Source organism: Archocentrus centrarchus, chromosome 1 (genome assembly GCF_007364275.1).
Source record: "Archocentrus centrarchus isolate MPI-CPG fArcCen1 chromosome 1, fArcCen1, whole genome shotgun sequence".
Classification (NCBI taxonomy): domain Eukaryota; kingdom Metazoa; phylum Chordata; class Actinopteri; order Cichliformes; family Cichlidae; genus Archocentrus; species Archocentrus centrarchus.
Window position 1 is genome coordinate 30,274,271 of NC_044346.1, and position 27,294 is coordinate 30,301,564.

The 27,294-nt window shown below is 41.3% G+C and overlaps 1 protein-coding gene across 1 annotated transcript in view; it reads right to left on the reverse strand.

Annotated features, from left to right (window-relative positions):
* Positions 1 to 12,040: 12,040 nt before the first annotated feature.
* LOC115782468 (complement C3-like) overlaps positions 12,041 to 27,294 on the reverse strand; it is a 38,916-nt gene continuing 23,662 nt past the window's right edge. Inside the window, exons 33-43 of the mRNA XM_030733051.1 lie at positions 26,226 to 26,288; positions 26,018 to 26,099; positions 25,879 to 25,918; positions 25,643 to 25,733; positions 25,432 to 25,521; positions 25,236 to 25,338; positions 24,979 to 25,068; positions 13,225 to 13,317; positions 13,052 to 13,135; positions 12,506 to 12,650; positions 12,041 to 12,310 (exon numbers count right to left, since the gene is read on the reverse strand). Coding sequence (XP_030588911.1) covers positions 12,169 to 12,310; positions 12,506 to 12,650; positions 13,052 to 13,135; positions 13,225 to 13,317; positions 24,979 to 25,068; positions 25,236 to 25,338; positions 25,432 to 25,521; positions 25,643 to 25,733; positions 25,879 to 25,918; positions 26,018 to 26,099; positions 26,226 to 26,288 — 1,023 coding nt within the window. The 3' untranslated portion in view covers positions 12,041 to 12,168. The remainder of the gene's footprint in view (positions 12,311 to 12,505; positions 12,651 to 13,051; positions 13,136 to 13,224; positions 13,318 to 24,978; positions 25,069 to 25,235; positions 25,339 to 25,431; positions 25,522 to 25,642; positions 25,734 to 25,878; positions 25,919 to 26,017; positions 26,100 to 26,225; positions 26,289 to 27,294) is intronic.

The following is a 27,294-nucleotide window of genomic DNA, read 5'->3' on the forward strand; positions in this document are numbered from 1 at the left end:
ATCAACGAATTTGGAATATTGGATTTTTTGAATGGTTTCCCAGTAAGACTGAAGGCTGTTGGAAAAACAAGCAGCCTGTTCCAAAACAACATTTGTTATCAGGAATTCGGCTCCCCTGCCGGCCTTGGGTTGGCAACCATATCTCTCTCCAGGGCTCTGTGTGCGGCTGCTCTTCCCCCCACTCCGCGTTGTGATTTGTGAAGCTGGGTCTAGTGTACCACGGCCGCTGATGAAATTCCACCACTATCAGCGAACTGTTTTGGCTGGAACCTGGCATCTGGCTCCACAATGCCCCCACCTCTCGTCTCCTTCTGCATCCCCTCCTGACCTGACCTCACCTACCGCCGCTGTCCTAGTTTTACATGTGCAAATGCTTTGCTAAGGTGGTTTTTTTTGGACCATGGTATAGTGCTCTTTTTGAGCACTGTACCAGATGACTTTTTTTTTTTAACCTAACTTCCCCATGATGTGTTGTTTTCTCCTCCTGCCAAAGGTAGCGCTGCAAGTCGGCTGCATGACCCGAGGACACATATCCCCCTATGTGTGTTGTGTTTTGTGTATTCTTGGATGGTGTTCTGTAACTGCAATTTCCAATGTGTGAACTTGTTCACCCACATGGCAATAAACTTCATTCATTCATTCATTCATTCAGTTCTTTTTGGACGTGTAGTTACATTTCTTAAGGTGCATGTCAGATTTGGTTCAGAGAGAATTTTTGGTTATGTACATAAAACCCTCCTCCGTGAATCGCCACCTTATCGTGGTGGAAGGGTTTGTGTGTCCCAGTGATCCCAGGAGCTATGTTGCCCGGGGGCTTGTCCCCCTGGTAGGGTCCCCCATGGCAAACTGGTCCTGGGTGAGGGTCCAGACAAAGAGCTGTTCAGAAGACCCCTATGTTTGTAACAGCAAGGGAACAGTTTACCCTGCCCAGGATAGGGTTACCAGGGCCCCACCCTGGAGCCAGGCCTGGGGAGGGAGCTCGAGGGAGAGTGTCTGGTGGCTGGGCATTAGCCCGTGGTGCTCGGCCGGGCGCAGCCCGAAGAGGTTTACATGGGCCCACCCTCCTGTAGGCCCACCACCCGCAGGAGGCATCGTAGGGCTCGGGTGCAGTGTGTGTTGGGCGGTGGCCGAGGGCTGAGGCCCTGGTGGACCGATCCCTGGTTATCGAGACTGGCTATTGGGACATGGAATGTCACCTCTCTGGTGGGGAAGGAGCCTGAGCTAGTGCATGAGGTTGAGAGATACCAGCTAGATATAGTTGGGCTCACCTCAACGCATGGCCTGGGCTCTGGAACCAGTCTCCTGGAGAAGGGCTGGACTCTGTTCCAGTCTGGAGTTGGCCTTGGTGAGAGTCGGCGAGCTGGGGTGGGTATTCTTGTATCCCCCCTGGCTTGCTGCCTGTACGTCGGAGTTTTCACCAATAGACGAGAGGGTTGTTTCCCTGCACCTTCGGGCTGGGGAACGGGTCCTGACTGTTGTTTGCACTTATGCGCCGAATGACAGTTCAGAGTACCCACCCTTTTTGGGGTCGCTGAGCGGGGTGCTGGAGAGTGCTCCATCTGGTGACTCCATAGTCTTGCTGGGAGACTTCAACGCTCACGTGGGCAATGACAGTGAGACCTGGAGGGGCATGATTGGGAGGAACGGCCTGCCCGATCTTAACCCGAATGATGTTTTGTTATTGGACTTCTGTACAAACCACAGTTTGTCCATAACGAACACTATGTTCAAACATAAGGATGTCCATAAGTGCACATGGCACCAGGACACCCTAGGTCGCAGGTCGATGATCAATTTTGTAATTGTATCATCAGATCTGCGGCCGTATGTTCTGGACACTCAGGTGAAGAGAGGAGCTGAGCTGTCAACTGATCACCACCTGGTGGTGAGTTGGATCAGGTGGCGGGGGAAGATGCTGGACAGACCTGGTGCACCTAAACGTATTGTGAGGGTGCGCTGGGAACACCTGGCAGAAGCCCCAGTCCGGGAGATCTTCAACTCCCACCTCCGGCAGAACTTCGACAGCATTCCAAGAGAGGCTGAGGACACTGAGTCTGAATGGACCATCTTCCGCACCTTCATTGTTGAGGCTGCTGCTCAGAGCTGTGGCTGCAAGGTGGTTGGTGCCTGCCGTGGTGGTAACCCTGAACCAGATGGTGGTCACTGGAGATGAAGGGAGCCATCAAGCTGAAGAAGGAGTCCTATCGGGCTTGGTTAGCCTGTGGGACTCCAAAGGCAGCTGACGGGTATCGTCAGGCCAAGCGGAATGCAGCTCGGGCAGTGGCCGAAGCAAAAACTCGGGTGTGGGAGGAGTTCGGTGAGGCTATGGCGACTCAGGAGGGGAAAGCAGTGCTCCACTCACACGGTTTATAGTGTGGGTGGGGTGCTGCTGACTTCAACTGAGGCTGTAGTTGGACGGTGGAAAGAATACTTCAAGGACCTCCTGAATCCCACGGACATGCCTTCTGCAGTGGAAGCAGAGTCTGGGGACGAGGGAGATGACTTGACCATTGCTGGGGGTGAGGTTAAACAACTCATTGGTGGCAGGGCCCCTAAGGTGGACGAGATTTGCCCTGAGTTCCTGAAGGCTCTGGATGTTGTAGGCCTGTCTTGGTTGACACGCCTCTGCAACATCGCGTGGAGATCTGGGGCAGTGCCATTGGATTGGCAGACTAGGGTGGTGGTCCCCATCTTTAAGAAGGGAGACCGGAGGGTGTGCTCCAACTTTCAGGGGATCACACTCCTCAGCCTCCCCGGTAAGGTCTATGCCAGGGTGCTGGAAAGGAGGGTCCGTCTGTTAGTCAAACCTCGGATCCAGGAAGAACAATGCAGTTTTCATCCTGGTCACGGAACGCTGGACCAGTTCTTTATCCTCTCAAGGATATTTGAGTGTGCGTGGGAGTTTGCCCAACCAGTCTACATGTGCTTTGTGGACTTGGAGAAGGCATTCGACCGTGTCCCTCGGGGTATCTTTTGGGAGGTCCTGCGGGAGTATGGGGTGTCTGGCCTGTTGTTGCGGGCCATTCAGTCTCTGTACAACTGCAGTGAGAGCTTGGTCCGTATAGCCGGTAATAAGTCGGATTCCTTTCCTGTGGGTGTTGGACTCCGTCAGGGCTGCCCTTTGTCACCGATTCTGTTCATAATTTTTATGGACAGAATTTCTAGGTGTAGCCAGGTGGCGAAGGGCTTCTTCCTTGGTGGCCTCAGAGTCTCATCTCTGCTCTTTGCAGATGATGCGGTCCTGTTGGCTTCATCAGGGGGTGGCCTCCAGCTCGCAGTGGAACGGTTCGCAGCCGAGTGTGAAGCGGCCGGCATGAGAATCAGCACCTCTAAGTCTGAGGCCATGGTCCTCAGCCGGAAAAGAGTGGAGTGCCCTCTCCGGCTGAGGAACGAGTTCTTGCCCCAAGTGGAGGAGTTCAAGTATCTCGGGGTCTTGTTCATGAGTGACGGGAGAAGGGAGCGGGAGATTGACAGACGGATCGGGGCTGCTTCTGCAGTGATGTGGACGCTGCACCGGTCTGTCGTGGTGAAGAGGGGGCTTAGTGTAAAAGCGAAGCTCTCGATTTACTGGTCGATCTACGTTCCTACCCTCACCTATGGTCACGAGCTTTAGGTAGTGACTGAAAGAATAAGATTGCGAATACAAGTGGCAGAAATGAGTTTCCTTCGAAGAGTGGCTGGCCTCTCCCTTAGAGATAAGGTGAGGAGTGCAGCCATCTGGGAGGGGCTCAGAGAGCTGGCTCCTTTGGATGTGGAGGAGCAGTGGCGCTCCTCCACATCCTAAGGAGCCAGCTGATGTGGCTCGGGCATCTGATTAGGATGCCTCCTGGCTGCCTCTTGGGTGAGGTGGCCTGGGCATGTCCCACCGGGAGGAGGCCCCGTGGTAGACCCAGGACACGCTGGGGAGATTATATCTCTCGGCTGGCCTGGGAACGCCTTGGGGTCCCTCCGGATGACCTGGAGGAGGTGGCTGGGGAGAGGGAAGCCTGGGCTTCTCTGCTTAGGCTCCTGCCCCCGCGACCCGGCCCCGGGTCGCGTGGGCAGGAGCCTAAGCAGAAGAGAATGGATGGATGGATGGGTACATAGAGCCAATACAGAACTCTAAATCGGGACTTATCAGATCGATAGTGATAATTTTTGCATATAATCCAGAAGTTACATTTATATATCATGCATTTAATGTGTCCCAGAGTGCCGTTTCCTTCCACACATGTGTTTGCAGAAATCACATAAACATACACAACAAAAACATAATCCAGATTTTTTTAACAATCAGCTGCTAAAAGCATTTCCTACATTTGAATATCAGCTACCATGTTTTGAGCATAAACTATCACATTTTTAATGCAACAACAGAAAGTGACATCATCTTGCTGGGAACTGTAGTTTTTCTTGAAGGCCTCTCATAGTGGCACTGGTGCTGAAAAGTAATGTTTGACTATGGTTTTCTAGGGCTGCAACTATCAATTATTTTAGTAATCAAGTATTCAGTTGATTACTCCGTCAATTAATCAAGTAATTGAATAAGAAAAAATTTTTCACTTTAACAATTCATCAGCATATTTTAACTTCCGTATTGCAGATGTTTCTCTGTGTGAAACAAACAGGGTGGATGGAGCAGCTACAAAGTTCTCTGTTCTTCATGCTGCTGATCAGGTGGTTGATGAAGGACCTCCAGCTGTTTCCCAGTAAAGGTTTTAAGGTGGTTACAGGAACAAGAGCTCCTTTCGCTCCACCTGAGGTCACTGTCTCAGTAACGGCTCCGCCTCTTTGCACTTGCTGCCAGTGTGCAGACAGACTGCACGTAAACCAGCTGCTGTTGTGTTTTTGTTGAAAAACTGAGGGCTGAATGAGTTTAATGCTGTAATGCTTTTTATTCACAAGCATCCTCCAAATTACGTTTCTACTGCAGCTCTATTTTTAGTCACCAATCAGTGATTAAAGATAAAAAAAAACATTTTGACGGAGCCCCTCTGTACTGAAAGGGGTGGGGGTGGGGCACCAAACGATTGCAAGTGCTAATGGCAGCCCCCCTTTCCCCAGTACTCTGTGGTTATAGGTCTGTTCTGGTGGCTACAGCTGACATAAAGAAAAAATAACAGCTGACATCCTCCGCACAACACACACACACACACATTCAAACAGACGCACTCCCAGCACAGAGAAGTGGGGGCGTGGAAAAACATCTCAGCGATCCACTGGTGTTAAAGGGTCATTTTTTTTAGTTTAGTTTAGTTTTGTTTTTTTCCTAAATGATGGAAATCAGTTGCACCAACGGAGAACTAATGTGGCGGAAATGCTCCGCTTACACAGAGACACCTGAGCTGCAGAGTTGAAACGAAACATCAAAGCAACAAATTTGTGTCGAGGATTTTTAATAATCGAATTGAGTTACTCCAAGAATTATTGCAGCCCTAAAATTTGGATTAAATTTTCAGTTTGTGTATCAAAATACATAGAGGTTGGTATTTACCTTTCATGTTGGGATTTTTTTGTTGGAATAGGAAGCCTAAAATTTTCCTTTGATCTTCATTTTCCCTCTTACTTCTCCTTGTGTTCATGCCCATTGTTATTTCGATTTATGTAGCACACGCATGACCATAGTGAGATCATACCTACACATTGTGAATGAAACTGCCTATGCTCTGTGGTAGATTGCGAACTGCGCTGAAATGATACAGGCGTAAGCAGCGATAAAAGCAGCGACTTAGCCAGGGTGTCTGCTGGGCTGCGCTCCTGGGAGAGGGTGGAGGAGCACAATCTTTGTTGGATTTGAATCAGTATGTTTTGCATCCAATAAAAGCAAGATGTTAACAAATAAATTGGACAATATTCTGGCAATTTAGTGATATTTCCAGAGCTGTGGTCTTGACTGGTCTTGAAATAAAATCCCGAGTACGCAATGTCCGAGTCCACCAAATGCGGTGGAGTCCATGCCGAGACCCTCAAAAAGCGGTCTCGAGACCAAGACCGATCTCGAGTACTACAACACTAACCTGAGGTATTCACTAAGCACATTATCATTTGTGGCCATCTTGCTGATGTACTCATGGATCTTTGTTGTTTCATCTAGGACAGTGGTTCTGACACTCACTTGTCCTTGGCCTCCTTCCTTCAGCTTTGCGTAAAGCCTCAGGGTGCTGGATTTGGGGATCCCTGCAATGTTGCCTTCTGGTAGTGCAATCCCCTCAGTTCTGACTACCTTTCCTCTTTTTGTTACCATATGACAACACTGCCTCCTCCAGTCCTGTCCGTCTGTCCGTCCATCCAGTCAAAAGATTGGACAGACTTACCCATAGATATTTTTATTACTTTCAGTAATGTAGTTATGTGTCGTGTGAGCGGTGAGGTGAGCAGGGTGGACCCAAATGCAGAACTCCAGAGGCAAAACTGAACTTAAAAGGTGACTTTATTGTAGATAAGTGAAAGTAAACACAGATGAATGGCACTGAAACAAAAACTCAAATTGAACAGACAACAGGACAACACAACACCTTCATGAAGGAAGACCAAAACAAAACTAGAAAATAACAAAACCCAGTGAAAACAGAACTAACCATAAAATGCTGAGCACACGGCCCAGAACCATGACCGTTATGAAAGATAACATTACAATACCGTAATTTCAACGACAACCGAAGCATCAGTTCCTGGTTGATAGGCCTTGTCCATGGGCTCCATGCTAGGTGTCACTGCAAAAATCCTGTAAAGGACTGTAATGGAGAGACAATTAGAGAAGCACTTTGTTTATATTCCAGATGTTTGCATAAGCAACTAAAAAGTGAATGAGCAAGGTGTGTCTAATAATGATTGCCAAAAAGATATAATTGCAATCTGGAACAGATTTGATAAGTGTAGCTTAAGTTAAAAACTTATTAGACAAGACAAGAAAGCATCAAGTTCTTTTTGGATTACCTGCTTTGATGATAGAGCACTATTTTTATATCAGTTTATTAATAACAGTCCAGGGTTTTTTTTTTGTCAAAAACGCCTAAAAATGTAATAAAATTTTTAAGTTAAAGCTGTTCCTAAACCCTTAGGACTGTGTGAAAAAGCTTGGGCATTTTGTAAAGGTAACATTCTGTATTTTTTAATACAAAAGTAAGATTTTCTCTAAGTGTAACTATCAGAAAGTTATACTCTTTGGAACAGACAGATTTGAAGATTTTTTTCTCGCCTAGATTAAAAAAAAACAAAAAAAAAACAGCTGAAGTGTAGACAGCTGAAGTTGGTACTTATGGACTAAAACATACCATAATTACAAAGAATAAGGTCTTGGCTATTCCCATTTCAAATTTGAAAACAATAGCTGTAAAAATGAGCATTTTACAGCATATTTCATATGGTATAGGTTGTGCGTTTGTCAGAGGGACATTTTTGGAGACTACAAATGGACACTTTGGATGAATTTGGACAACCCTGAAATATGCAATAACTTTTGAATGCTTCATCCTACAGACATCAATGAGGGCTCTAATGAAAGCTTACACTTAGAGGAATTAGAATATAAAAGCCACTCTCCCTGTTTTAGAAATTCATATTTTATCATAAAAAAACAATAAAGAGTAAACTAAACATGTGCATTATAAAAAGTACTTCAAACCAGTGCTCTAGTCAACAAACATTTTAATAAACACAAATATTTTTAACTATTTACATATTTATTGGTACATTATTATTTTACATGTTGTTTTCTCTGTGCCAGTCATTGTAGCAGTCACGGTTTGCAACAAAACATAAGGGCATCTTGCATGTTGCACACTTGACTGGAGTTTTTTCATGGCACTTTAGCTTTTTTTCTGTTCTTTTCTTTGTGTTTAGGCATTGTTTTGAATGAAAAACCCATCAAAACAGCAATAGCACACATAAAACAACTTTTACGCATGAGCGCACAGAAATCCTGTAATGACTAAACTCTCTTACGCAAGGTCCTCCTATTTACATAACACACCAAACCCACACAAACTACACATTGCCGTGTTCAAAAATTCATTGGCTAAACGTCTGTAGCATAATTTTTATTCTGTGAGCTGATAGGTTGGATCTTCGACGCTAAAAGTTGGGCATGAGCTTGTGCTATCCTGTGACACTCATTGGCTGTTCCTCACTACAGACAGCCGTCACAGTGTCCCAGTTGGTCAAGTTAGGTGTCAATCAAAGCCTGAGACTCCGGGTATTAGTTTAAAATACCCTGTGGTGTATATGCTGTGATTGTTGTGCCTGGGAATGGCATACATGGTTGGAAAGAGGAGAGCTGTAGCTTTCTTTTGATGTGTCGCATGTGTGTGTGGACCAGACAGGGACAGAGAAATTTGGCTGAAGAGTCAGAGAAGCTGCGGGACGGCCCGGATACGGGTCGCGGATTGTTATAGGGTTAACTTTTTTTTTTTTTTTTTACTGACAGGTTATGTGCTTTACTTCACAAATAACAACTGTAAAATACACACTGTAACAAGTTTTTTTTGTTTTTTTTTTAGCAATGGGAGCGATTTTACTCCAGCCATTGTCAAAACAGATAAATGACAGTGACAGGCACAAAATATTCCTTCTGAACTTCATGTTGTAAAGCTATTATTTATTACAGTTACATTTTCTGAAGTATTAAGTTTTTTTGTTTGCATTTGGTTTCATTTTTATTCTCTGAAATACTATTGTTCATGACTATTTATGACAATTTATTTTGCAGGTGTAGGTTTGTGTTTCTCAGCAGTGATGGAGTAAATGACTCACCGGGGGTATTGGGAGTATAAATGGTCTTGTCAGTCTGGATGAAAATGTACCCAGATTGAAGGGAGACTAACACAACCTTCTCCAGTGTTCGGAAATTAAACTGTGCTTGCAGGTAAACATACTGCTTTATGTTGGGATCTTTACTGAAGTGTTAAGCAGGGATCTAGGAATCGAGAGACACGGTGTGAATGAAGAAGTTGGCAATATGCCATGCATTTTTGAAACCTGTAAATCTGGATATCTGTGTACAGACATCTAGTAGGTCAGGTTATCAAAAAAGTGAGAGGAGAGATTAGAATATGAAGACAAAAAAAAATTGCAGGAAACAACGACGTTGTAAATCTCAGAGAATCTTAGAAGATCAGCCCCTTTTTTTTGTTTTCTTTTTTAACTGCATGTGCCCATTGAAAATGCCCATGAAAACTTGTATGGTACAGTACCAAAATGTTTCCAAAGCCCTGGAAGTAATTGTCCTTAGCAAGGGTCACAGTTGTCGATGCCAACTTCTTGGCTTTTGCTGGGTACGTCAACACGGAGATATGAACACTGACATTTTCTTTAAGAACAGGATTCTGAATTTCAACAAAGATGTTTTCTGGTTCCTATTCACAGAAGATTGGGGGCGGCCATCACCTCCCTGAAAAGACAGGGTTGGACAGTGAAGTTCATCTGAAATCTTTTATATGAGAGTGAAAATGGTGAGTAAAAAAAGTGCATTATGGGAATCCCCCAGAAGCCTGGGCCTATTGCAGCGTAAATGAAGGAAGGTTCAGGGTCACCTGATCCAGCCCTAACTACAAGCTTGATTACAAAGGAAAGTTTTAAGTTTAATCTTAAAAATAGGGAGGTTGTCTGTCTCCCGAATCCAAGCTGGGAGCTGGTTCCACAGAAGAGGGGCCTGAAAGCTGTAGGCTCTGCCTCCCATTCTACTTTAAGATACTTTAGGAACCACAAGTAAACATGTTAGAACATGCTCTGTTTCCTTGTGAAGCTTGCCTATTACAAGGTGTAAAAAGTGGTGAGGAAACATGGAAGACAACGGATCATAAACTCAGTATCTACTTTAAGTTCAGTGCAATTCAATTTTATATCCCAGTTTCACATATAGAGGTCCAAAGGAATTCACGGGCATAAAAACACTAAAAAAAAACACGAGTTCACTTGCATATATTTACACACAATAAGTATTCTATTAAAAAACAAAAGCATTTTCCTGGAAATCTTCCTATGTAGAGGGAAATGGAAGCCCGTACATAAGGATAAGTTCCTGAGTAATAATTTAATATAAAATCATAATGTGAGTAATGTTTCGGTCCACAACAGCCTTTCCTCAAATGGGGAATGGCTGTTGAAAGAGCTGGTGCGCGGACTTCCTTTTTCTTTTGCTTGTTTGTTGGCCCGGCATCCAGTTTTTCACACTTTTTGGGTTGTGGTCATTTAACCCTCCCATGTAGGCCATAATTGTGTAATCTGCTTTAGACATTTTCACAGTTTCTGGAATTACCTGCATATCGAATGAGGAGGTTTTGTGGGTCCTGGGGAATTCTTGATCCATGACGAAGTCTGCTTTTAGCTTTGTCTTACTGTGGAGGCCAGATCTAGACAAACTGGCAATTGTTTGAAGGCTATGCCACTTGTTGATAATTCATTTAATATAATTTTAAGATCTTCTTAATAAGTTTCCACCTGTCACTTCCTCAGGAGATTTTAGTCACTGGCACAAAATCTGTAACCCCTGATTCTGATTTATTATTATTATTATTAATAATAATAATAATGATAGAACAGTTCACTGTGCCATTCACAAATTCAGATTAAAACTACATCATGAAAAGAAACCCTATCTGTACATGATCCAGAAGCACTGCTATCTTCTCTGTGCTAATTTAGAGGAAAGAGGAAAACTATTCTGTGGTTGGAAAAAGTCAAAATTTCAAATGTTTTTTTGACAACTTGAACACCACATCCCCCAGACTGAAGGAGATAGAGACTTTCTGGCTTGCTATCAGTGCTCAGTCATCATGTTCCCATCCAGATAACATGCCTTGATGATGTGAACTCATCTGGCATTAAATAGTAGTCACCTGTAGAAAAAAATGGTGCATTTTTCAAAATGAACTATCAACTTAAGACCAATTGCAAGCCATAACAGTAAAATTAAAACATTGTGAATTTATTTATATTGTTTATAGTATTAATAAATATTGTAATATTGTGTATCTTTGTTTGTTCTTTACGTACCAGCTTATGAAAAGAGCACAACAGAAGTGATCCTTCTCCAACTTGGGATTAAAATGGATGGATGCAGAAGAGTCTCGCATATCTGTCTCTGACCAATGCCATCACAAACAATTTGAACACTTAACAATTTCTTCTGTACTTCACATGAAGAAATGTATCAACTAAACCTCTGAGCACCAAGTCCCATTTGGAGAATTACATCCTTGCACCCAGATGAAGGTAATATTTTGGCTAATTATGAGCAACCACCAAGTAGTTTAACATTATCGTTAAGCAGTAATTTCACACTATTACCCTTCCTACAAAATCGTACTTGATTATGTTGGGCAAATTTGACTTTTTGGCCCATAAATATGGAAAATGTGATAGCTTAGTCAGCTATGTGCAAATAGGCCCTTTGTATGGCTTGACTGCTGTGGCTTACAAGAGTTCATAGTTGTAAGAATGGCATACTTTTAGTGGTTTTCTGATCAATTTGCTGATCTGTGTGTGTGCCAGGGCAGAGGTATAATTATTACACACACACATGCACACAGTTCAGCACCCCCGGCTTCAAGCATTATGGCCTTGGTTTAACTGGATTAGATTAAAAAGCTGTAATTAAATACTGTAACAGCATAAATCCTTCAATGAAAAAGTAAAATGTCAGTGGACTAAATTAATCTACAATCCCCTTACAGTTACCATATCTATAATAAATGAACAAAATAATCTGGACAAACTACAAAATAATTGGCAGCCAGCAGGCAAACATTTATAGACAAAAGGGTATGTCATCATTCTCATGCAAATGACATGAATTCATTGCTTAGCAAATTTAGCCACCACAGTATTTTAAATCCCACAGCATTTCAGGTAAACACACATTTTATTTTTTCCTGTGATTTCACATTCATTTAAAATAAATGCCAAAAATGTGTTCTTACTGCTGTAATTATACAGATTGGAGTCAAATTTGTTTCATTCTTTCTTCTTGTGCTTGTCATGCTTTAATAAAGTTCTTCTAATCCCAAATAAAATTTATTAATACAGTAACCACCACTAACTATGTCAATAAAAGACTCACACAGTCAGTACCATTACATTTTAATCATCACAGTGTAATGATGAACTCTTATGTCATATCAGTTACTGTTTTATAGAGAAATGTAATGCAAAACAACACAATTTGAAAATGTTATATTTTCTTTAGTGTTACTACCCAATGCAGTTAAAGACTGAGTACTGATTGACCATCTCCTCCAAGCCCAAGCAGGTATCCCGGTATTTATCAGTCTGACATTCATCGTTTGTAGGCCAGTACTCAACCCAGGTTTTCTCACCAAGTACATACTCGAACCTGTGAAGAGTAATGATTAGTGGTTTTGTGACCAACTATCTGCAACATTTGGAATGAACAAATGTGACACATATAGATGCAAACCAGAACAGTAAATTTATTTACTGAATGTATGATTAATTAATTAATAGAACTCTAAGAAAACATATTTAAACATGCCATACATATGCACAATTCTGCAATCAATACACTTACGTATTCCCTTTGTCATCTCGGTGAATATCTTTATCTGAGCCCATGATAAGGTAGGTTTTGCCCTTTGACAGATTTAAAGCTTCTCTGCAGTGTTGATAACTGAGAAATGTGCGACGTCCATTCCCTGGACCGACATCAACATTCCCTGTAATTAAGATATGGAAGTTGAGAGTGATGATTTATGAATGCTGAAATTTGTTGCTCAGCTTGCAGTTAAACTCAGCACTGCAGTGTTCTCATATATTCCTGGTTGAATCATGATAGTAACAATGTGAAAATTTTGGTAATATGCCAAACTGAATGCAAACGATTAAGTGAGAAGATGGGTATCAGCAACACAAGCTACACTGGCTTGCTGTTAGCAAATGGTGCCAGCCGCTAAAACAAAGAATAGTTTTCAAAAATGGCTGATTTGTCCTTAAAAGGGCAAATATTTTTTTGTTACTATCATAGAAAGAGCAATAAATAAATGTAAAATAAAATACCAGTTAAAGTATATGCCACAGAAACAAATGGAGCTGAAGTTTAAAGGAAGTATGTACTCGCCTTCTTTGACGACATCCACTACTTGGACTTTATGAGTATCTGTGGATAATTCTTCTATAAAGTCTTCCACCAGAACTTTGTATGCTGTGGACAGACAAAGTATAGATTTTAGCATTTTTCTTTACTATATCCTGTCAGATTAATGTCAATGCAATGCATTTATAGTTTCTTACCAAAGTCTACTTTGCTGGTCTCTGTACTCTCACAAATCTTAACTTGACGTTCATCATTGCTGATTTTTTCCTTCTTCTGCATACTGCAGTTCTCTGGAAGTACACAATATAGGGGTAGAGTAAAAATTCAAAGCTTATGTGTGTACATTGATGATGGAGGCAGCTACAGTATATGAAAGTCTCAATATAAAAATATATTATTATGCATTTACTTCAACTCTTGTTCAGACCCTACAGGATCCTGCAGGATTACTACTGTCTCTAACATGATATTTTAATAATTCATTATAAATCAAATTGTAATTCCACCTAATCTAATGCCAAACTAACAGCATCTTAGTTAATCATAAAAACGGGCGTTTTCACATGACTGTATACAATCCTGTGAAAAGCCTAAATACACCCAGTGATTGCAAAGCTTGTAGAACCACACTTGTCAAATCATGGAGCTATTCTGGCAGCTGGGGTGCCAGAAAAATACAATTTAAAAAAAAGAAATTTTCTGTTCCATAAAAAAAAAAAATATATATATATATATACATATACATATATATATATATATATACATATATATATATATATATATATATATATATATATATATATAAATATATATATATATATATATATATATATATATATATATATATATATATATATATATATATATATATATATATATATGGTGCAGTCAAGGTAAGGCTTGAACAAGGTAACAAGATGGCGCCGAGATGCCTGGCCTGCCGTCTGTCACTGCCTTGTGTGCTTGCACTGGTGCTTTTTTGACGTGTTTTCTACAAAAATTCAGTGTCAGCGCTCTGTTGGTGTATGATCGCCAAACCCTCTTGGATCTTCGTATTTTGGCCGAAACAAAGTTTTCTTATGGCAACCAAGAAACTGTGCCACTGGTTTTGTCAGAAGTTCCGGAGTTTCTTAGGTGCGCTTTGGGTCCACCTCTCCGGAGGAAACTTTCCCATTACCGTGGGAGATGTGGTGGGAGGTTGGTGAGGATGAAGGCCTACTTAGCACAATATACTGGGACAACTGACAGATATTCGTGGTACCCTGTGTATAGAGTGCCTCATAACTGCTTTTCTTTTGGCGCTCTCGGGACCCTGCGTACACCTGGTTGACGCCTGTTGTTGACTTTGAAGGACCGGCCCTGCTGCCACACCCTTACCGCCTTACTGCCGTCCCAAGCGGTGGGGAGTGGATCTGGGAAATCTGCGGCCCTTTCGCCAGGATGTCTGCAGTGTTAATGTCCCGGCTCCGCCGGTATCCGTGAGGACTGGCCTGGTGAACACTAGATCCCTTTCAAATAAAACTTTTATTCTTAAGGATTTCTTCACCTCAAATGGATTGGACTTTCTCTGTGTGACAGAGACTTGGGTGAATGTTGGGGATTTCAGTGTCTTATCTGAACTTTTACCGCCTGAGTGTGACTATATAAATTGTCCCCGGATGTCAGGCCGTGGAGGTGGAATAGCGACGTTTTATCGGAATATGTATAAATGAAAATGCTGCTCCCATCGTCACCTTTCTCCAGCTTTGAAGTAAGTTTATTTGAATTGGGTCGTTCTCACCCTGTGATGTGTGTTATTATCTACAGGCCGCCTGGATATAATAAGGACTTTTTAAATGAATTTTCTGGACTGTTGGCAGAAATTTTGCCCAAATATGACCAAGTCCTTATTATTGGTGATTTTAACATACATGTTTGTTGTCTTGATAATCCGTTGGTTAAGGACTTTTTAAATTTGATGACTTCTTTTAATTTTATGCGATGGATATCTGGGCCTACTCAAGAACGTGGGCATACTCTGGATCTTGTTTTATCCTATGGTCTGTCTATTTCTAACTTGTCGTTAAATGATGCTGTTTTTTCAGATCATAAGTCTGTGCTTTTTGACATTGCTATGCCTTGTGGCCGTATGAAATCTTGTGTTTCTGCAAGTAGTCGTCGTGTTGTAAACCACCTCACTGCTGCCCGTTTTTACGCCATTATCGAAGAGAACTGCGGAATTCCGGATTCTGTATGTTTAGATACAGAGATGCTTAATTACTGGTTTCTCTCTATTTGCCAGACTGGTTTAGATGAAGTGGCCCCATTGAAGTTCAGGAAACCTAAGATTAAGCTAGAGCCTTGGTTAAATGACAACTCGTGCTGCCAGACGTGAATGTCGGAAAGCTGAACGTAAATGGAAAAAAGACAGATTACAGGTGTCTTTTCAAATGTTAAGGGACTGTTGGCATCACTACCAGGTAGTTGTGAAACATGCCAATGAGAGCACCTATCAGGGATAATTTTGTCAAATTGCCACAAGCCTCGTATTTTATTTAATACTATTGATAAAGTTTTAAATGCCCCCCAGAATACTGGTATTGAGCCTTCACATGAGGTATGTGAGGAATTCTGTAGGTTCTTTGTGGATAAAGTAAACAATGTTAGGGCCCTCATATCACCTCCAACCTTTGATCCTTCAGTCTCTGTTCCTTGCTCGACTGCCTTGTACCAGTTTGAGCCGATTACTTTGTCTTTGCTGTATGAGACTGTCATCTGAAGCCCTCAGGATCTCCTAAAGATACCATTCCACCCCGACTTTTTAAAGAGGCTATTGCTGCCTTAGGCCCACTAGTCCTGGCTCTTATCAACAGTAGTTTATCCTTAGGCGTTGTTCCTAAATCTTTTAAACATGCCTCAATTCAACCACTGATCAAAAAACCTGGATTGGACCCTACTGTGTTACCTGTTTTTAGGCCTATTTCTAAAGTCCCTTTTTTTTATCTAAAATACTTGAGAAAGCTGTCTATAACTAGTTGAAAGCCTTTTTAGATGAAAATAATATTCTCGAGATCTTTCAGTCTGGTTTTAAACCTCTCCACAGCACAGAATCTGTATTGTTGAGGGTGTTTAATGACATTCTTTTGACTACAGATACAGGAGATCATGTGATTTTAATGCTTTTAGATTTAACGGCTGCTTTTGACACAGTGGACCATGATATTTTAATTTCTCGTTTAGAGCATTGTGCTGGTTTTCATGGCACTGTTTTGAAATGGCTTAAGTCTTGACCCAAAGGTCTTTCTGCGTAAATCTAAATGAGTTTGAATCATCCCCTGTTCTGTTAACATGTGGAGTACCACAGGGTTCAATTTTAGGACCTCTGTTATTTTCATTGGATCTGCTCCCCCTCGGAAGCATTCTCAGAAAGCATAAAATTGCTTTCCATTGTTATGCTGATGATACTCACATTTACATGCCTTTGAAACTCAAGGAAGCCAACTCTTTACAGACCCCGATTGAGTGTCTTGATGATATTAAAGCATAGATGGCTCTAAATTTCTTTAATTTTAATGAGAAAAAGACAGAGGTGATTGTCTTTGGCCCTAGCGTCCCGGGTGGATCTTCCCCTGTGGACATGGGGTCATTATCACAATATGTAAAGCCATCTGTCACAAATTTGAGTTTTATTATGGATGAGAATTTTAAATTGGAGGATCAGATCAGTGCAGTGGTGAGATCTAGCTTCTTTCATTTGAGGCAGCTGGCGAAAATAAAAAATATACTATCGATGAAGCATTTTGAAGTTGTGATCCATGCTTTTATTACCACTAGACTGGATTACTGCAATGCTTTATATCAGCCATCACCAATAGGCGGACCTCGGTCCGGATCCAGACCTAAATGATGTCTCAAGCGGACCCGAACCTAATACCAAAACAGAAATGACCACTTAATTAAAATCTTGTTGAGTGCTTTCTGGTTTACCAGTGCAGCTTTTACAGTCCTTACGGTAGTAGCGAAGCATCCAAGGAAACCCACTGACCAATTGCACGCTAGTTTGGCTATACCACGTGATACCACCAAGCTGGTTCCTGCCGGCTGGTAAACTTTGTAACAAACAGGGATATTATAGTTAATGAAAACGAACTAAATAATGAAAACTGAAATTGAAAAAAAATTTTCATTAACTGAAATAAATAAAATCTATAATTAAAAGCAAAAAACAGTATTGTGAGTTTACAAAACTAACTAAAACTAACAGAAATTATAGATAAAATGACCTTTGTTTTCATAATTTTATTTAAAACCCTTGTGGATTGATATGAAATATTTTTTTCCGCTCTAACAGTTTAAGCTGGGAGCGCCATCAGGCAACTGTGTGCGTGCGTGTGTGTGCTCACCGCATCAGTCCGCAAAGTAATGGGAGCGGTCTGCCGAGAAACCGCACTGATCCTTCACTGTAACCTGATGTGCTCCTCCGGAGAAATCGAACTACATGTCGGGTCCACACAGCCCACAAGGATGTGATTAACCTGTTCAGTCCTTGTGCGTTTCTGGCTACTTTTTGCTGCAGTGTTTGAATTTATCAGTGAGAGAATAACAATCAGGACTAATAATCAAAGCATCAGTATAAGGACTCACAAATGTCAGCAAATTCCTGGAGGGAGACTGCTGGAACTATCGGAATGGATGTGACGAAATGAAGAAAGTGGAAAACAGGGACAAATATGTTTGCAGCCAAAAAACTGAGCACAAAGAGCGAGGACCAAAAAAGTCCCAGCCGGAACCGCACATAAAACACCGGCACACGACGCAAGGTAATTAACACACACTATCCACGTACACAAGCGTAAATGGTTGGCCACTTAAGTAGGTTGTGTACAGAGGCCGCAAAGCTAGCTCTCCGAGCAGCTCCAAAACAGAAGCAGCTTCATGTGGTGAGAGCATCAGGATGCAGCTGGATTTGACCTTTGACTCCTTCAAAGAGTTCAGTTTGTTTTAGTCCAACATTCGCTGTGTTCTGATGTTTAACACCATGTGTACTGCACTGACGCTGAAGTTTGTTGAAGAGTTTATTCAGTTTTGGAGTTCATGTTTTTCTTTATGTTTCTCCTTGTTGATGTTCATGTGTTTCCTTAATATTAAACACATTAAACATGTAATACTGCTATTTTGTGAACAGTTGGTTGTTGAATGCAATTTTTTAAACGGTATCTTTTGTCGAGTTATTACACAATAGTCACTCTTGCACTGACAAAATATGAAAAACTAAAACCGACGAAAAATAAACTAAAACTAAGCATGAAACCAAATATAAAAACTAGGGGTGGGACTTTAACGCGTTAATTTCGATTAATTAATTATGGGGAAATTAACGCGTTAAAAATTTTAACGCATTTTAATCGCACTTTGCACCGTGGAACGTTTCTCAGTGCGTGAGTTCCCGGCATACAGATTATATCGACGCACAATGTCCAAATTAGGGTCCGCATCCTGCGAAGGACCCGGCCCACGTCTTTCGCAGCCCACGAACACCACAAAGGCTGGAAGTGAGCGGCTAGCCTTCATATCAGCTGCCGTCACCTCTGCGTAGCTCATGTCACCTAGCAACCCTGAGTGCAGAGCACAGCTGTGTAAAAACAGCTGGTTAAACGGAGAACGAACTTTTGCTCCTTTTTGTGGTTTAATTTTAAGTCTTTAATTCAAAATAAGCTGTTAAAACAAGCATAACACATTTCAACATCAAGGAATACAGCTGAGCGAAAGATTAATTTCCAACTATAACAAGTGAGACATTGTTGTATACTTGTATATTGTCTTATAGTTTTTATACTTATTTGTTTTTTTCCGTAAGCACGAAGTACCGCAGCAATTTCCTAATGCTGTGAACCTGTTCACCCATATGGCAATAAAAACCTTCTGATTCTGATTCTGATTCTGATTCTGATTAATGTTGAATAAAACTATCCAGTTATGATGCTTAACTTTAATTTCAGGAGTTTGCTTATCACAGGAGCACTTCCACCCTTCATTGGTCTGTGTAGTAGACTGGTGGGAAAATAAACAAAATTTTGAAGTTTAAGCTTATGTATATTGATTCATTCATCAACTAAACTTAAATTAATATTTCTCATGTCAAATATTGAAATGCGATTAAAATGCGATTAATTTTGATTAATTAATTACAAAGCTTGTAATTAATTCGATAAATTTTTTTAATCGAGTCCCACCCCTAATAAAAACTAATGCTCTGAAAACTAACAAAACCTATATATATATATAATCAGATTAAATAGTTGGACTTCCGGACCTTGGCCTCATGAAAGATTGTCTGACTGGACCTCTTTAAATTTTATTTGAATACCCCTGCTTTATATGTTGGTGTTAGCCAGTCTGCTCTAGCCCGTCTGCAACTGGTTCAAAATGCTGCTGCGCGCCTGTTGACGGGATTGCGAAAGAGAGAGGATATTACCCCTGTTCTATTCTCACTGCACTGGCTGCCCATGTATTTTAGAGTTCATTTTAAAATCCTTTTATTTGTTTTTAAGTCACTTCATGGCCTTGCCCCACCTTATCTTTCTGAGTTGCTGCACGTACATACTCCTTCCCGGTCACTCAGATCAGCTGATCAGCTTTTCCTGGATGTGCCGAGGACACAGCGGAGGCTCAGAGAAGACAGAGCCTTTGCTGTGGCAGCTCCAAAACTCTGGAACGCTTTGCCAATAGAGATTAAACAGGCCTCTTCATTGGCCACGTTTAAGTCTGCTCTTAAGACCCACTTATTTCGTTTGGCCTTTGATTAATAGGAGCGGCTGTCTATTGAAATTTGTAATTAATTTTTTTCTAGGATAAATTATGCTTTTTATTATTGGTTTTACTTGTGTGTATTATTTTATTGATTTATTTATTTATAAATCACCTGTATTCACATTATTGACTTTATTTGTTTTTAGAAATTCGCTAGCTTAGCGCAGCTAGTAGCTTAGCTCTTAGCCGACTCACTAGCAGCATGGCTTCTTCTCCTGTCCCTCCTGCACTTTCCTGCTTTGGGTGTCACATGTTTAGTTACTCCTCGGCCTCCTTTAGCATTAACGGTACTTGTAATAAATGTAGTCTGTTTGTAGCTCTGGAGGCCAGGCTTTCTGAACTGGAGACTCTGCTCCGCACCCTGGAAAATCCTATATCTAGCCAGGCCCCTGTAGTGGGTGCGGACCATGGTAGCTTAGCCGCTGTTAGCAGATCCCGAGCAGCAGGGAAAACAGGCCGGCTGGGTGACTGTGAAGAGGAAGCGTAGTCCTAAGCAGAAGCCCGGGGTACACCACCAACCTGTTCACATCTCTAACCGTTTTTCTCCACTCTGCGACACACCCGCCGAGGAACAAACTCTGGTTATTGGCGACTCTGTTTTGAGAAACGTGAAGCTAGAGACACCAGCGACCATAGTCAAATGTCTTCCAGGGGCCAGAGCAGGCGACATTCATGGAAATTTGAAACTGCTGGCTAAGGCTAATCGTAGATTTGGTAAGATTGTTATTCACGCAGTAATGACACCCGGTTACGCCAATCGGAGGTCACTAAAATTAATATTGAGTCGGTGTGTAACTTTGCAAAAACAATGTCGGACTCTGTAGTTTTCTCTGGGCCCCTCCCCAATCAGACCAGGAGCGACATGTTTAGCCGCATGTTCTCCTTGAATCGCTGGCTGTCTGAGTGGTGTCCAAAAAATGACCTGGGCTTCATAGATAATTGGCAAAATTTCTGGGGAAAACCTGGTCTTATTAGGAGAGATGGCATCCATCCCACTTTGGATGGAGCAGCTCTCATTTCTAGAAATCTGGCCAAATTTATTAACCCTAAAACCTGACTACCCAGGGTTGAGACCAGGAAGCAGAGTTGCAGTCTTACACTCCTCTCTGCAGCTTCTCTCCTCCTGCCATCCCCCCAAAACCCCATCCCCATAGAGTCGGTGCCTGCTCCCAGACCACCAAAAAACAAAGCTAAAATCAGCAAAAAAAAATTTAAGCATAAAAATTCAAAAACAATAAATAATACAGCTTCATCAACTGCACCAAAGAATAAAACAATTAAATGTGGATTATTAAACATTAGGTCTCTCTCTTCCAAGTCCCTTTTAGTAAATGATTTAATAATTGATCAACGTATTGATTTATTCTGCCTTACAGAAACCTGGTTACAGCAGGATGAATATGTTAGTTTAAATGAATCAACACCCCCGAGTCACAGTAACTGTCAGAATGCTCGAAGCACAGGTCGAGGAGGAGGATTAGCTGCAATCTTCAATTCCAGCTTACTAATTAATCAAAGACCCAGACAAAGTTTTCATTCTTTTGAAAGCCTGACTCTTAGTCTTGTCCATCCTAATTGGGAAAATCAAAAACATGTTTTATTTGTTATTATCTATTGTCCACCTGGTCCTTACTCAGAGTTTCTGCCTGATTTCTCAGACTTTTTATCTGATTTAGTGCTCAGTTCAGATAAAATCATTATAGTGGGTGATTTTTAACATCCATGTAGATGCTGAAAATGACAGCCTCAACACTGCATTTAATCTATTGTTAGATTCAATTGGCTTCTCTCAAAATGTAAAGGAGCCCACCCACCACTTTAATCATACTCTGGATGTTGTCCTGATATATGGCATAGAAACTGAAGACTTAACAGTATTCCCTGAAAGCCCCCTCCTGTCTGATCATTTCTTAGTAACATTTACATTTACTTTAATGGATTACACAGCAGTGGGGAATAAGTTTTATTACAGTAGAAGTCTTTCTGAAAGTGCTGTAACTAAGTTTAAGGATCTAATTCCTTCATTATTATACTCTTCAGTGCCATGTGCCAACACAGTGCAGAGCAGCTACCTAAACTCTGCTCCCAGTGAGGTCGATTATCTCGTCAATAGTTTTACATCCTCACTGTGTACGACTTTGGATACTGTGGCTCCTCTGAAAAGGAAAGCCTCAAATCAGAAGTGCCTGACTCCGTGGTATAATTTGCAAACACACAGCTTAAAGCAGATAACCCAAAAGCTGGAGAGGGAATGGCATCTCACTAAATTAGAAGATGCTCATTTAGCCTGGAAAAAGAGTTTGTTGCTCTATAAAAAAGCCCTCCATAAAGCTAGGACATCTTACTATTCATCATTAATTGAAGAAAATAAGAACAACCCCAGGTTTCTTTTCAGCACTGTAGCCAGGCTGACAAAGAGTCAGAACTCTGTAGAGCCGAGTATTCCTTTCACTTTAACTAGTAGTGACTTCATGGGTTTCTTTACAAATAAAATTTTAGACATTAGAGAAAAAAATTATTCATAACCATCTCAAAGATTTATCTTCATGTTTGGCTGCTTTCAGCACTGCTGGTATTTGTTTAGACTCTTTTGCTCCAGTTGATCTTTCAGAGTTAACTTCAATAGTTACTTCCTCCAAACCAGCAACATGTTTATTAGATCCCATTCCTACTAGACTGTTCAAATAAGTCTTTCCAATTATTGATGCTTCTATCTTAAAAATGATCAATCTGTCTTTATTAGTTGGCTATATACCACTGGCCTTCAAGGTGGCTGTTATTAAACCTCTACTTAAAAAGTAGCTGTCTTAGCTAATTATAGGCCAATCTCCAACCTTCCTTTTCTCTCAAAGATTCTTGAAAGAGTAGTTGTAAAACAGCTAACTGATCATCTGCAGAGGAACGGTTTATTTGAAGAGTTTCAGTCAGGTTTCAGAATTCATCACAGTACAGAAATAGCATTAGCCAAGGTTACAAATGATCTTCTTATGGCTTCTGACAGTGGACTCATCTCTCTGCTTGCCCTGCTAGACCTGAGTGTAGCACCTGATACTGTTGACCATAATATTTTATTACAGAGGTTAGAGCATACTATAGGTATTAAAGGTACTGCACTGCAGTGGTTTGAATCATATTTATCTAATAGACTCCAATTTGTTCATGTAAATAGGGAGTGTTCTTCACACACCAAGGTCAGTTATGGAGTTGCACAGGGTTCTGTGCTAGGACCAATTCTATTTACATTATACATGCTTCCCTTAGGCAGTATTATTAGAAAGCACTGCATCAATTTTCATTGTTATGCAGATGATACTCAGCTTTACCTATCAATGAAGCTAGATGACGCACATCAATTAGTTAAACTGCAGGAATGTCTTAAAGACATTAAGGCCTGGATGACCTCTAATTTCCTGCTTCTAAATTCACATAAAACTGAAATTCTTGTACTTGGCCCCACAAATCTTAGAAACATGGTGTCTAACCAGATACATACTCTGGATGGCATTACTTTGGCCTCCAGTAACACTGTGAGAAATCTTGGAGTCATTTTTGACCAGGATATGTCCTTCAATGCACATATTAAACAAATATGTAGGACCGCTTTTTTGCATTTGCGCAATATTTCTAAAATTAGAAACATCCTTTCTCTGACTGATGCTGAAAAGCTAATCCATGCATTTATTACTTCTAGGGTGGACTACTGTAATTCGGTATTATCAGGCTGTCCTAAAAGCTCCCTGAAAAGCCTTCAGCTGATCCAAAATGCTGCAGCTAGAGTACTGACAGGAACTAGAAAGAGAGAGCATATTTCTCCCATATTGGCTTCTGTTCATTGGCTCCCTGTTAAATCTAGAATAGAATTTAAAATCCTTCTCCTCACATACAAGGTCTTGAATAATCAAGCCCCATCTTATCTCAAAGACCTTATAGTCCCATATTACCCCAACAGAGCACTTCGCTCTCAGACTGCTGGCTTACTTGTGGTTCCTAGGATACTTAAGAGTAGAATGGGAGGCAGAGCCTTCAGCTTTCAGGCGCCTCTTCTGTGGAACAGCTTCCAGCTTGGATTCGGGAGACAGACACCCTCTCTATTTTTAAGATTACGCTTAAAACTTTCCTTTTTGATCAAGCTTATAGTTAGGGCTGGATCAGGTGACCCTGAACCATCCCTTAGTTATGCTGCTATAGGCCTAGGCTGCTGGGGGGGTTCCCACAATAGACTGTTTCTTTTCATTCACCTTATTTACTTTGTTTATACTCCACTCTGCATTTAATCATTAATCGATATTAATCTCTGGCTTTCTTCCACAGCATGTCTTTTCTCTCCCCTCAGCCCAACCGGTCGCGGCAGATGACTGCCCCTCCCTGAGCCTGGTTCTGCTGGAGGTTTCTTCCTGTTAAAAGGGAGTTTTTACTTCCCACTGTAGCCTGGTGCTGCTCATAGGGGGTCGTTTTTGACTGTTGGGTTTTCTCTGTATTATTGTAGGGTCTTTACCCGCAATACAAAGCACCTTGAGGCGACAGTTTGTTGTAATTTGGCGCTATATAAATAAAATTGAATAAATTATGCATTTTATAGTTGTTTTATTGGTGTGTATTATTTTATTGATTTATTGTTAGGATAAATTATGCATTTTATAGTTGTTTATTTGTGTGTAATTTTTAAATCTTTTATCTTTGTAAATTTTAATTTTCTCTTGTCCAAATGTGTTTTATGTACAGCACTTTGGTCAGTGGTGGCTGTTTTTAAAGTGCTCTATAAATAAACTTGGCTTGGCTTGAACTATAAACTTTCCGATCAGCAGGTGACACGCTCTTCCTCCTGAGATACAGTCAAGCCAAATGCCATCTGTTAGCCCCCATTGGTCTCCCATCCAGTACTAATCCTACTTAGCTTCCAAGCTCAGAGGAGATCAGGTGTGCTCAAACTGTGAACTGTTTTGACAGGTTTGTATACCCCATCCATCCGTTTTCTTCCACTTATCTGGGGCCAGGTCATGGGGACAGCAGCCTAAGCAAAGAAGCCTGGAGAAAGAGGCTGGAGAAAGAGAAGTCTCTCTTTCTCCAGCCATTTCCTTCAGTTCATCCAGGGGGATGTAGAAGCATTCCCAGGACAGTTAAGAGAAATACCCCCCACTTGCCCTGCACATAATCATGTTTACCTTCAGCACATGTGCATATATTATCTCTACAGAGCTGCAGTAGTTTGCCAGCCTCCCTCTGTGGATGGTAGAATTTCACACAACGTGTTTCTACAATGGGAAAGAGAAAGCATTGGAAAATTATTTTGGGGCCAAATGAGAGAGAACTAAATATGTATATTGATCACATACAATGGCATAGTGTCTCTGCTCAGACTGACTGGCAGCAAACAAAAAAATCTTAACTCTTACAAAGGTGGCATGTTTCTGAGACTCACGTTCATAGTATTCATAGACAGACACAGCTGCGGGTTGTAAGACGCCCACTGCCATTTCCTGTTTGATCCTAAAGGCAATTTCCTCATTTCGTGTGTGAGAAACCTGTGACGTGAAATACAAAAAAAGTGAAAAAGCATAAATAAACGTCAGGGCAAAGGAAAAAGGGGGATATGAAGACTAGTGTGAGTGGCTAACCTTGTCCATGTAAATGATGAGTGAGCCTCTTTCTGACAGGACTTTGTTCATCTCATATTTTGCTATGGTGCGGCCACGTCCTTTAGACAACTACACCCACACATAAACACACACCATTGTAAGACAAGTTTTAAGCATTAACAGGTCTTGTTGCTCTTAAACATAAACACTTATAACTGTAACTCTACTTAATGTGCATATCTCTTCTCACCAAATCCAGGTCTTTAGTTTCAGCAGCAAAGCCAGTTAGCAAGCCAATATCTAGGATTGACATGCCTGCATCACGATCCCTGTTGTTATACCTGTGGAGAGAATGGGCAGACTGATCAAAATGACAACAGAACAGATGGGAACAAAGCAAGGCACTTGATCAAAAAACAAAACAAAATATGCACAAAGTCAGCTCTATTTTTAGACTAGCAGGAGTGTAGCGTATATTGTACTTACCTAACCTGTATTCTAAGCTTGTATGTATTTTCTTCTGTCTCTAGAGGAACAAAGCAAAAGAAAAAAAAAAGTATATGAACAAATTTAAAAAACTGAGGCAAACAGATTTACTGAAAACAAATAGATAAGATCAGATTACCTGGTTGGAGTTCTACTGAGAGGGTAAAGTCCTGGCAGTCACTCTCCTTTTCTTTGGGCTTAGCGTAATACAGTGACACCAACTATTGCATAGACAAAAGTATATTTTAAACAAATAGGCACCAGTCTTGGTAATATTCTTCTCATAAGATTAAAAAAGTCTTGTCTAAGACTCTAAAATGATACATTAAAATAAACAGATTACTTACTGTCACTGTTGCTTCTCCTGTTCCGCTAGCAGTCACTGAGATGTCCTGGTTTATATCATTAACCTTTTGAGATTAATATGCACAAACACACAGAGATGAGAAAACTATTCAAAAATAGAGAACAGAGTTCATCTGGTTCCCACCCAGGCTGGAGGTGGAAAATATCATTGAATTTACAGTGCACTGAATCTCCTCATCAATTCCATCTGTAAGGACAAAATGAAAAAGGCCTAAAACGTTGTTAGTGGTGAGACGCATTAGCAAAAAGACAAACACAGAACTAAGTTTTTATGAAGTGGATAACCTAAAGCATCAGCAGGAGGACTGGGATGCTATGAGGGGCCATTAGGGACATTGTTACTGAAATGCTGTCACACACACTACTGAAACGCTCTCACACACACTACTGAAATGCCTTCCTTTTTAGCCAAAATAACTTCCTGTTTGCACTTTTTCTTCCACCTGGTAAGTGTGTAATGGGCTTGACACACGGGGAGCCACGTTGCCCCCTCTCATTCATTTCCTATGGAGTTTGTGCGATAAGGCGACAATCGCTTGCGCTCCTCCCGCCAAGCGACCGGCCAAATTTGTGCATGTGAAATTTTGTGTTTTCATATAGGTAGATGTCCACACGTGGGCAGGCGACGCAACCAATGAGCGGAGAGTATGCTACACGCTGAAGTTTGCAACCACTTTCAACATGGAGGAAAGGATCATTTTTGCTGTGGTTGACTTTCCTATATAATAGGAAATAGGTAATAAAGGATAAACCCAAGGTTGTCTTTTTTTGCAAAGGAGGCCTAACAGCAAGATTTCTGTCAGTTCCAGTGAAATCTTCTGACTCTTCATCTTTATTGCCTTGTCTGACAGGGACTGCTTTGAAAATGCTAAAATTGCTCCAATTTCATAACCAATCAAATTTCTTGGAGATAAGTGATGTGAGAGCGTGATTTGCAATGTTGCCATCGCTATCACATCCCATGTGTCGTTTGTGGCACCCTGTGGGTCCTGCCAATAATGTGTAAAGATATAATGCCTAAGTGCAGTGTACGGCTGCTGCTCACTCAGA